At 33.8% G+C, this 12,500-nt stretch overlaps 2 protein-coding genes across 4 annotated transcripts in view; both read left to right on the top strand.

Annotated features, from left to right (window-relative positions):
- The window catches only part of fdft1 (farnesyl-diphosphate farnesyltransferase 1), a 9,356-nt gene extending 3,981 nt beyond the window's left edge, over positions 1–5,375 (top strand). The window contains exons 2-7 of one of the 2 annotated variants that reach the window (XM_043219884.1): positions 257–440; positions 1,515–1,643; positions 1,717–1,908; positions 3,333–3,509; positions 4,693–4,845; positions 4,930–5,375. In XM_043219884.1, coding sequence (XP_043075819.1) covers positions 257–440; positions 1,515–1,643; positions 1,717–1,908; positions 3,333–3,509; positions 4,693–4,845; positions 4,930–5,154 — 1,060 coding nt within the window. In that variant the 3' untranslated portion in view covers positions 5,155–5,375. The remainder of the gene's footprint in view (positions 1–256; positions 441–1,514; positions 1,644–1,716; positions 1,909–3,332; positions 3,510–4,692; positions 4,846–4,929) is intronic. The other variant, XM_043219885.1, reaches the window with a different exon arrangement.
- A 3,309-nt stretch (positions 5,376–8,684) lies between these two features.
- Positions 8,685–12,500, top strand: part of ctsbb (cathepsin Bb) — an 8,373-nt gene continuing 4,557 nt past the window's right edge. Inside the window, exons 1-6 of one of the 2 annotated variants that reach the window (XM_043218747.1) lie at positions 8,685–8,784; positions 9,484–9,620; positions 9,686–9,771; positions 10,582–10,696; positions 10,788–10,903; positions 12,389–12,474. In XM_043218747.1, coding sequence (XP_043074682.1) covers positions 9,513–9,620; positions 9,686–9,771; positions 10,582–10,696; positions 10,788–10,903; positions 12,389–12,474 — 511 coding nt within the window. In that variant the 5' untranslated portion in view covers positions 8,685–8,784; positions 9,484–9,512. Of the gene's footprint in view, positions 8,785–9,434; positions 9,621–9,685; positions 9,772–10,581; positions 10,697–10,787; positions 10,904–12,388; positions 12,475–12,500 lie in introns of both variants that reach the window. The other variant, XM_043218748.1, reaches the window with a different exon arrangement.

Raw genomic sequence — 12,500 nt, 5'->3', positions numbered from 1 at the left:
TGAGAGAGAGAGAGAGTGTGTGTGTGTGTGTGTGTGTGTGTGTGTGTGTGTGTGAGAGAGAGAGTGTGTGTGTGTGTGTGTGTGTGTGTGTGTGTCTGTCTGTGTGTGTGTGTCTGTGTGTGTGTGTGTGTGTGTGTGTGTGTGTGTGTGTGTGTGTCTGTCTGTGTGTCTGTGTGTATTACGTTCTCAACACAGATGCTGTTTGTTCACTCTGTGGTTTAGAAATCTTCCCGTGTGTTACGTCTCTCTCTCTCAGGCACGCGGTGTGTATCTTCTACTTGGTCCTGCGAGCTCTGGACACGGTGGAGGACGACATGAGCATCCCGCCGGAGAAGAAGGTGCCGCTGCTGCAGGACTTCCACACGTTCCTCTACGAGCCGGAGTGGAGCTTCAGCGAGAGCCGAGAGAAGGACCGGCAGGTTCTGGAGGACTTCCCCACGGTCAGAGCAGCTCCTTACTGCATTGCACAAAAAAGAGCGTATTTTCAGGATTTTATTGCGACTAACATGCGACTAACATTTTCCTAGTGCTTTTAAGCAAATAATCGAGATTAAGTACATCCAAAAATCCGTGCTTTGCATATTTATTATATTTATGTTTCAGAAAAATGTTGTTTACATTTTTAATACATTTATTCCTAATATAAATTCTATGAATAAATACAGACATGTAAATATTTTTTTAAATATAAACTCTGCGTGTGTGTGTGTGTGTATTTACACAGAACACACATATTACACAAAACAAATTTTTGTATGCAATTAATCGCAAATGAATTGTTTGGCAGCACTATATTTTTCTGCATTATTTTGCTGATAATTAAAAAGAACATCTTCAAATAAATTTTTTTTAAATTAAATAATATTTAATTGTTTACATCAAAATTATGTAACATTTATTATATGTACACACACACAAACATTATTTGTATATGTGTGTGTGTATATATATATATATATATATATATTATATATATATATATATATATATATATATATATATATATATAATATTTAAATATATATATATATATATACATTATTTGTATTATTATAAACATTATTTGTATGTATATATGTATATATATTTATAATATTTAATATATAAAATATTTCATATATATATATATATATATATATATATATATATATATATATATAATATATATTTAATATATAAAAATATGTGCATATATTGCATTTACTATGCAAAAAATACAATATAATTGCTTTCAATAATAACAGCATTTTTGAACCAACATAAATCAACTAATCTAGTATAAGAATGGCCATTTATGTAAAATTAAATACAAATAAAAAGCATTAAATAATACTTACTAAATATGATGTCTTTTTTTATGTCTTTATTTATTTTAATTTGGGGTGAAAAAGACAAACCCATACGACTCGCCAAAACGGCAAAGAAAGCACTATTTATCTATTTATTTATTTATTTATTTCCCGTTTTTATTGGCATCTTCCCTGTTGTTTTCACACCGTGGCGTTTTCCGTCAGATTTCAGCGGAGTTCAGGAACCTGGGCCGCGAGTATCGCGAGGTGATCTCGGACATCTGCCGCCGGATGGGTGCGGGAATGGCCGAATTCCTGGAGAAGAAGGTCTCCTCCATGAAGGAGTGGGACAAGGTGAGCTTCTCCCCGGGCTGAGGTGCTCCTCCGCTCATCCCCGCGCGCGTGACTCTCCTCCGTTTCTCCTCAGTACTGTCACTACGTGGCCGGTCTGGTGGGCGTCGGCCTGTCCCGTCTGTTCTCGGCGTCCCAGCTGGAGGACCCCGAGGTGGGCCGGGACTCGGAGCTGGCCAACTCCATGGGTCTGTTCCTCCAGAAGACCAACATCATCAGGGACTACCTGGAGGACCAGCGGGAGGGAAGGGCCTTCTGGCCCAAAGAGGTACAGAGATCTCCAGCCGAGAAAGAAAGTACCGTAGCAGTAGATTAGGACCGGTGCTAAATGTACATTTCATTTATTGATCTAGTTTTTATAGTACATTTAAAATTATAAAAAGTTCTTGTGCTAGTGGTATTGATATTATTTTTGGATTTCATTGTTAGTAAGTTTTTATTATTATTTTTTTTTAGTTTTAGTCGTTTTAATGCTTAATCTAAACAAGAAATGTTTAAGCGTTTATATATATATATATATAATTTATTTTTTATTATTATTCTTTTCTTTATTATTATTTTTATTTATTTATTTATTTTAATTTTTGTGGCAGCTTTGGTTGCAGCGCTTTACCGTAAAAAATACAGTAGCAGTAGATTAGGTTTTACAAGAGTGGTGTAAAATTTACATTTCATTTATTGATATGGTTTTGATTAGTACATTTTAGAATTATAAAACCTACTAGTGGTTTTGATATTATTTTTAGATTTCATTTGATCGGTTTAGTTCATTAGTTCGTTGTTGTTAAGTTATTAGTAAGTTTTGTTTTTTTTTTTTATTATTTTTTTTTTTATTTAGTTTTAGTCATTTTAATGCTTAATCTAAACAAGAAATGTTTAGGTGTTTTTAAATATAGTTTTGAATAAGTTGGTGTTTTTTAGTTTTCGTTTGTTTGAAGTTAAGTTTTTAGCTTCATTTAATTTTAGTGCTAAACAAAAACGAGAAATGTTTCCTTGGAAACTAGCTAAAATAAGTTTTAGCGTTTTATGTTTATTTTATTATTATATTATATTATCATTATTTTTAGTTATTTATATTTTGTGCTTTTAAAGATTGCCATTTTTATGTCTGTATATATTTGTTTGCGTTTGCCATTTAATTAGTTTATTTAAATAGGTCTGTTTTTAAATAAAGTTAAAATTTTGACTTAAGTTTATTTAGCTTGAGTCACTGCAACTTAAATGAAATATAAGTTGCAATATTTCTCGCTAAAAAATGTGAGAAATATTGATATTTAACTAGCTTAAATGAGAACTTTTTTCATTTTAATTGTGTGCAATTTACTAAACCTTTAAGAAAAATGACCAAAAAGTGAAAAGTTTTAATTCATTTCATTTTATTGTTTGTTTTTGCTTTTTTTTCCGTGCATCTCCACGCATGTGTATCGCATGTCGATTATTGCGTTTTTGTTTGTTTTTGTTTATTTATTATATTTAGTGCCCTCACAATTTTAATTAAAAATCCCCAAAATAAATTTATATTAAAATTAAAATATTTTTGAACAAAAAAACACATTGCATGGATTATCCTGAAAAAAAAATAAATGAATAAAAAAAATAAAAAAGTACATTTAAAAAAAAAAATCAAAAAGTACACAAGGCTCGTTGGCTGAGATTGAGACGAGTGGCGTTGAAGTGCGTGTTTGTGTCCAGGCTTGGAGTCAGTTTGCGTCTCGTCTGGAGGATCTGGCTCATCCTCAGCACCTGACCTCTGCCCTGTCCTGCCTCAACCTGCTGGTGACCGATGCTCTCCATCACGTCCCGGACGTCATCGCCTACCTGTCCCGACTCCGCAACCAGAGCGTCTTCAACTTCTGTGCCATTCCTCAGGTCCGCTTGGTCCCGCACGCTGCCCGCCGAGCCTCCGTCTCTTTACATCACACACAGAGTTAACCCTAGAACAGGCGGCTGCTTTTTAAGAACGCTTTTCTGTGCAAACGCTAACTACGATTTAAAAAGACCACAAACGTTGACAAGCGTTCAATAAATACTAATAGCAATGCTTAAAACGACAAAATGAATAAAACTTTAAAAAATAAGCACGATGTACTTTTTGTGTTTATATTGTAGGTGTGAGTACAGATTATTATACAGATAATTGCATATAGGTATTTTTAAACATATAAGTATAAAACCAAATTAGCAATTTAAATGTAAGTACATAGTAGTTAAAGTGGGACCATGCAAACTAATTTAAAGTACAATGAGGAAAAGAATAAAATAATGTTTTCTTGTACTTCAGAAAGCAGAATGGTTTTTGCTAAAATTGTGCTAAAATGACTAAAACAGAAATGAGAATGAATAAGAACTAAATAGCACATACAAATACTAATAAAAATAACTAAGAGCACAAAAGCATTAAATAAAATAAAAATGAAAATGTCAAAAATAAAGGTTGATTTAAATGTAGAATATATTTATTTCAAGCATTATTTATTTTTTTTTTTCAGTCTTCTGCTAAAATGACTAAAACAGAAACGAAACCAAAAAAAACTGTGGTTAAAAAAGTGATTAAAAAAAAAATCGAAAATATAAAAAATATAAATGTATTAAAAAGAGAATATAAAAAAGTAAAATCAAATCAAATCAAAAGCAAGTCAAAATAAAAACTGAAATCGTTACTAAAAATTAAAAGTGAAACTAAAATGTGATGCAAACTAAAAAAAGAATTGTAATAATTTTTATAATTATTTAAAGTTTAATAATTAAAAAAAAAGCTAAAACCGAAAAAAAGAATGATTTAAAATTGATGGGAATGGAAAATGTAAAAATGAAAGGCCTACGCTTAAACCTTCTGATGCACAAATTTCCTAGCTTCTTAGTCACTAAAACTGAAATGGTACAAATAAAATATACCTATTTAAAACAAAAACAAATGCATGCTAAGCTGTAGTTTAACTTGCTAAAACTGAAATGGTACAAATAAAATCTGTGTTTTTAAACGAAAATAATTGTGAAAAAGCATGCTAAGTTGGTGTAAGATCTATGGTGTTGTTGTTCCTCTCGCGGTCAGGTGATGGCGATAGCGACTCTGTCGGCGTGCTACAACAACCCTCAGGTGTTTCAGGGCGTGGTGAAGATCAGGAAGGGTCAGGCCGTGACGCTCATGATGCAGGCCACCAACATGGCCGCCGTGCAGAGCATCATCGCCCAGTACAGTCAGGAGGTGCGTCTTAAATCCCGCTCGCGCCCGTCCTGCCCCGCGGCGGCGCTCCCTTCCGCTAACCCCCGACCCCGCTTCTCCTCCCAGATCCTGCAGAAAGTGTCCGGCTCGGACCCCTCCCGGGAGAAGACGCTGCACGTCCTGAGCCTGATCCGCGAGAAGAGCCTGTCTCCGGCGGCGCTGTCGTCCCGGGCGCACCACATCTCTCCCGTCTACGTCTCGGCGGCGATGCTGCTAGCGGCACTGAGCTGGCAGTACCTGAACGCCACGGCCGGGCAGCCTCCGGGGGGCGCCGACATGCAGGGACACTGAGAGCACCGCAGAGAGAGAGAGAGAGCTCTGTTCCACCGCAGGTTCTTCAGGTCATTTTCACCCCAAAATCAAACGAGAGAACAATAAGAAATGTGTGTGTATATATATATATATATATATATATATATATATATATATATATATATATATATATTAGTGCTGTTGAACGATTATTCACGATTAGCCGCATACAAAAATAAAAGTTTGCGTTTGTTTGCATAATATATATGCGTGTGCTCTGTATTTTGAAAAACTATATATATATATATATATATATATATATATATATATATATATATATATATATATATATATATATTAAGAATTTATAGACTTTAATATATTATAAGGAACTATATTTAATATATAAACTTTTTAAATATTTACATGCATGTGTGTATTTATATGTAATAAATATAAACAGTGCACATATATTATGTAAACAGAAATTTTTATTTTGCGATTAATCATTTGACAGCTATATATATATAATTAAACAAAATTATTTTCTCACACACACACACACATATATATATATATATATATATATATATATATATATATATATATATATATATATATATATATATAGAATTATTTTTTATATATATATATATATATATATATATATATATATATATATATATATATATATATATATATATATATATATATATATATATATATATATATATATATATATATGAGAGACAGGTTTGGGTTTTTATGTTATATAAGAGAGAAGGAAAAAACTAAGGCATCTAAAATTTGCCTTTTTCTCTGACTCCTAAAGGTTCAGTATTTTCACATTATTGACAATGAATAGGATTTTTTCTATTTCACTAGAAGGTGTGTGTGCATGTGTGTAACATTTGTAGAAATTTTATATATATATATATATATATATATATATATATATATATATATATATATATATATATATATATATATATTTATATATATATATATATGATAACTTTTCAAACTAAATTACATCCCTTTGATTTTATATTTAGTGTGTATATATATATATATATATATATATATATATATATATATATATATATATATATATATACATTTCTGTATGATGTATAAAAATACATATATAATGTATTTCATATATAAAAATGTAGTTGTTTTTGTGGTGATATATGGTCTGATGACTTGTTCTGTGTTGTTTCTGTAGCTGCATTTGAGACGCTCAGATGTTAATTATTCTACAGTTATTTTTATTATGCCGAGGCGTTTCTGTTGATTTTTCTGTTCCGTTTCATCAAATCATCCTCAACGTCAAGCACACGTGCAGGAAAGGTTTTCATTCCAGTATAAAATAATCACGGTCCGTCACTTGCACAGATTTGGTTCGGTTCGTTTAAAAGTTCTCAGCTACACACAGTCTGCTGGTTTAACACCATTCATCATGGTCGATTTGTTGGGCAAAATCTAAGAAGTTTGTCAAGAACGCGTCTAGATCATATTTACCCCCATTGGAATTTATTATATTAATATATATTATAATTTACTATATTAAAGTATTTCACAATGCAAAAAGCAAAAATTTAATTATATTTATTTTATTTGCAAAAATCTTGAAACTAAGTTGTATAATTAAAAAATGCATTTTAATGCATTATTTACATTCGCAATTTCTGCTTTTATTAGTTTTTTGTGAATAAAGAAAATAATGGTGGAAAAAATCCATATAAAATGTATGGTAAAAAAATAATAATATAATAATAATATTAAACTCTAAAAAAATTATATATATTTTTCTGTTAGTTTTGGGTAGAGCGACCAGACGTGTTCTTGCCTGCTTTCATCGTATTTTTTCATGTTTGTCGTTTGGCTCCGGAACATAAGTGTACAAACATCATGGGAGTTCATCATCTGTCTGGTCTCATCTGAACTCTGTGAAACGCTGGATTCAAGTCTGGTTTTGCACATAAATGGTCCATTTTCAGTGGGTCAGTTTAAATATTTAGTCACTGCGGAGTAAAGAACCAAATATCCAATGTGTGAACTACAGCAGACGACTGTTAAGTGCCCTTATTATTCAGCTTTTATGTGGAAAAGCTAGTGAGAACTTTGTACGTATCAGAGATCGGTTTAATTAGCATTGCTATGTAATGTGGGAGTTTAAAATGTAAATACATTTAGAGATAATAAATATATTAAAAATTGTACTTGATTCATTGATTCATTTTAGAATTTAGGAACTAACAACACCCTAGCAACGCTCTAGCAACTTCAACATCTTAGCAACACCCTGGCAACCACCTGGAACACTGTCACACACTCAACAACATCCTAGCAACGCTCTAGGAACTTCAACATTGTAGCAGCCACTTAGCAACACCCTGGCAACCACCTGTACCACACTCAACAACATCCTAGCAATACTCTAGCAACTTCAACATCATAGCAGCCACTTAGCAACACCCTGGCAACCACCTGGAACACTAACACAATCAACAACATCCTAGCAACGCTCTAGCAACTTTAACATCATAGCAGCCACTTAGCAACACCCTGGCAACCACCTGGAACACTGTAACACACTCAACGTCATTGTAGCAATGCTGTCATTACATTATAAAACCACTTAGCAACCACCCATAATACCTTAGAAACACTTTACCATGGAACACTTAGCAACACCCTTGTAACCACCGAGATTACCTTAGCAATACTCTAGCAATCACCCAGAACAATGTAACAGCATTCAACATCCTAGCAACGCTCTAGCAACTATAACACCATAGAAACCATTTAGCAACAGCCTGGCAACCACTCAGTTTACCTTAGCAACAGTCTAGCAATCACCTGGAACACTGAAACAACAATCCTACAATGCTTTAGTTATTTTAATACCATAGCAACCATTTAGCGACACCATGGCAACTGCCAGATTACCTTAGAAACAGTCTAGCAATCACCTGGTTCACTGTAACAACACGCAACAATATCCTAAAAACCTATCACTCCATAGAAACCATTTAGCAACAGCCTGGCAACCACTCAGTTTAACTTAGCAGCACTCTAGCTATCGAACCTAGAGCAACTTGACACCTAGAAACACTCATTTACATTTAGTCATTTTGCAGACGCTTTTATCCAAAGCGACTTACAATTGAGAGTACACTTACAATTGAGAGTACAACACAGTAAACAATCACATGGAACACTGTAACAACACTCAAAAACATCCTAGCAACTATAACACCTTAGCAACACCATGGCAACCCCCAGATTACCTTAGAAACGCTAGCAATCACCTGGAAGACTAACAACATTCCTAGCCACGCTCCGGCAACTATCACACCCTAGCGACACCCTGGCAACCACCCAGAGCCCCCGCCAGCATGACGCTTGTGTGTTTTGTATAAAGGTGAGTTTTTTTTGGTCTGTTGTTGTGATGAAAGTACCACGTTCATGCCTGCAGACATCAACACTTTTTTCTTTTTATTGTTTCAGACCTTTGCTCGTCTTGTGACGCTGTAAAAGACACCTGACAGTCCATCACATGATGTTTTACTGCACAGGAGGTTTTTAACGGAGCAAGGATCTCAGTTTGTCACTTCGTGTGTCTTCAGCTTCGAGGACAGAGGAACAGAATCTGAGGCTCAGGTAAAGTCTGCTCTTACAGTAAAATAATTTGACATTTTGCCTTGACATCAACAGTTGCAAGTACAGCATATTTGTATTTTTTATATTTCATTATTTAGTGTGATATTTTATTAGTCTTTATTTATCTTTTTTTTTATACCAGTGAATGTTTCAAACATAGTTAAAGGAATAGCTCACCCAAAAATGTAATTCTGTCATCATTTAGTAGCTCCACAAAGGATGATATGTTGATATTTTGCTGTTTTGGGTCACCATTGACTTCCATAGTAGGAAAAAAAAAAAAAATACTATGGAAGTCAATGGTGACCCGAAATAGCCTGGGGTTACAAACTTTTCCCCAAAACACCTTTTATCTAAATAACAGGTTTAATTTTGCATTGTTGTTTTTATGCAATTTAAATATGTCTACATATATAAAATATTAACAGACTTTTAAACGATGTACAGATATGGTTCATTAAATATTTGCACGCATTTCATTTTTAATTAAAATTTCTACAGCTTGCGTGCTAGTTCGATTCGAACTGCTAGTTTTAATATTTCTACGTTTTAACGAACGCGTAAAAATATTAAATGAATTAATAATTAGCCTAATTAGTCTTTCTAATTGGTTTATTATTGTTTATAGCCTGTTTAATCAATTTTTTCAGTCTAGATTTGATGAAACGTGAGCCTGTTTTGTGCGGTTTCTCTCGGTAGTCGTGGTCAGATGTGAATACGAGGTCAGGATGTGGCGTCTCTGTTTGCTGTCGTCTCTCCTGTCTCTGACCTCGGGCCGGCCGCGGTCTCCCGACGAACTGGTCGACTTCATCAACGCGGCCGGGACCACGTGGACGGTAAGCGGCGCTCTTCAGCGCGTCCGCCGCGCGCCGCCTCGTTCTCATCCCTGTGCTCTTCTCAGGCCGGTGTGAACTTCCAGAAGGTGACGCGCGAGGACCTGAAGTCTCTCTGCGGGACGATGCTGAAGGGCCCACGTCTGCCGGACACGTCAGTCACACGCCAACATCACACGTCACGTCCCAGAGCGACCAACACCACTCGTATCTCCCTTATTAATCGGTTAAATCTGACCTAAACCATACGCCAAGGCACTGATTTGACGCGCGACCTCGTGCTTTATTTCGCATTTCGGCAGACGTATTAAACGAATGGGCAATTTAATTACGTTTCTAGATTATACCGTGAGGGAAACCTTTCATTATCAATTATTATTCCCACGATTGCACCCTTTTTTCGCGATGCGTCGCCCCAAAAAGACATTAGCATGCGTGCTTAGATTCAGTTTATGGATGCATTGCATATAATGTCATGAAAAGTGTATCGTTCATTCGCATCATGTCTTTTTCATTTATTTATTGGCTCCCGGCGTCACGCGTAACTCACGAATATAACATCATTTTACAAGCAAAGTAACGAGGCGATAAAATAACATTTTTATTTTACATTATAATAAGAAGACTAGCTTTCTCCATTTCTATCTATCACGCAGTGAACCAAAAGCAGAACTTGTGCGACGTTGCTCTTTTGTTGATTTCGAGTCGGTCCTCACTTTAGTTAAAAGCGTCTGCTAAATGTAATTTAGCGTAGATGCCCTTCGACTCGAGAAATGCAACATAACGCGATGAAAACATCGGCAGCAATGCCTGAATTTGACTTGACGCACGAGCGTTTTATGAGAAGTCATAAACGGAAAGAGAGCTGCGTCTCACTGCATGCACCGTTGGCGTTTTTTTAACGGTTAAATGAAATGCTGATTATTTTTGTAGTTAGCAGTTAACTGTTGGGTTTAAAACGTAGGGTGAAACACGGCACCGGCGCGAAGCTCCCGGACAGCTTCGACCCTCGGACGCAGTGGCCCTTCTGTAAGACCCTCGCTCAGATCCGGGACCAGGGCTCCTGCGGCTCCTGCTGGGTAAAAACACTCCTCTCGTGCTGTCAGAACACGCGTGCGTGCGTGTGTGTGTGTGTGTGTGTGTGTGTGAGCGTGTGTTTGTGCCCCGCAGGCGTTCGGCGCGGTCGAGGCCATCTCCGATCGCATCTGCATCCACAGCAAAGGGTCCGTGTCCGTGGAGATCTCCGCCGAGGACCTGCTGTCCTGCTGCCAGACCTGCGGCTTCGGGTGCGCGGGGCAAAAATAGAGAAATCTAGAGCATTGTAGAAATGTTTGAGAAATTCTAAAACACGGCCATTTAAGTGACAACAACAAATATGCAAATAAAACATCGTTCAAAAAATGAACTAAATCTGCCATAGCCTGTTAAAAGGAGAAATAATAAAAAATAAAATAATAAAAATATTTGTGAATGTTAAAAAGCACAACAGTTCGTATAAACGTGAAGTGATAGTAAAAAATATACAAATTAAACACAATTCACAATATTAAAAAAATCTATAATCGCCTGTTAAAATTAGAAGTGCTAAAATAAAAGAATAAAAATATTTAGTACATATTAAAAGACATAACAATTTATTTAAACTTAAAGTGATAATAAAAAATATACAAATAAAACATAATTCGCAATATTAAAAAAAATCTATAATTGCAATTAAAATAAGAAAAACTAAGACGTACTAAAATAAAAGAATACAAATATTTGTAAGTGTTAAAAAGCACAACAGTTCGTATAAACGTGAAGTGATAGTAAAAAATATACAAATTAAACATAATTCACAATATTAAAAAAAATCTATAATCGCCTGTTAAAATTAGAAGTGCTAATATAAAAGAATAAATACAAATAAAACGTAATTCGCAATATTAAAAAAATCTATAATTGCAATTAAAATAAGAAAAACTAAGAAGTACTAAAAAATAAAAGAACACAAATATTTTGTACATATTAAAAGACAACAATTTATTTAAATGTAAAGTCGCAACAAAACATATACAAATAAAACTAAAATAAGAAAAAAAACTAAGAAATAATAAAAACATTTGTGAATATAAAAAATCACAACAGTTTATTTAAACTTAGTGACCACTAAAAATATACAAATAATACAATTTTTAATATTAACGCAATCTATTAAAATAAGAAAAAATAAGAAATACTAAAAGTAAAAGAATAAAAATATTTGTAAATATTAAAAGACACAACAATTTATTTAAACTTTAAGTGACAACCAAAAATATACAAATGAGCATAATTCAAAATATTAACAAAATCTATAATAGCCTATTAAAACAAGAAAAACTAAGTAGTACTAAAGATAAAAATATTTTGCACGTATTAAAAGACATAACAGTTTATTTTAATGTAAAGTCACAACTAAAAAATATACAAATAATACAATTTAAGATATATACACAATCTATAATAGCCTATTAAAATAAGAAATGATACAAATAAAATAATAAAAAATATTTGCAGACGTTAAAAAGCACAACAATTTATTTAAACTTAAAGTGATAATAAAAATACACAAATAAAAACATAAACATAAAATCTATAATAGCGTAGTATTACTTGATGTAGCTTATTAAAATAAGTCAAACTGAAAAATAAGAATAAAATAATGCATGTATTTGTAAAAAATAAAAAAGAAGAAATGTTAGTAATTTGAACAAAAGGCATTTTAGTAAAAACATGTTTTCCTGAGGCAGGTGTTCTGGAGGTTTTCCAGCAGAAGCCTGGGATTACTGGACTAAATCAGGTCTGGTGACTGGAGGACTTTATGGCTCTGATGTGGGTGAGTCTGGAAGCATTTTAGAAACA

The sequence above is a fragment of the Puntigrus tetrazona genome, chromosome 20 (genome assembly GCF_018831695.1).
Source record: "Puntigrus tetrazona isolate hp1 chromosome 20, ASM1883169v1, whole genome shotgun sequence".
In the NCBI taxonomy this organism is placed as follows: Eukaryota; Metazoa; Chordata; class Actinopteri; order Cypriniformes; family Cyprinidae; genus Puntigrus; species Puntigrus tetrazona.
The sequence above is the reverse complement of the archived record's forward strand: the minus strand, read 5'-3'. Positions and strand labels throughout refer to the sequence as shown.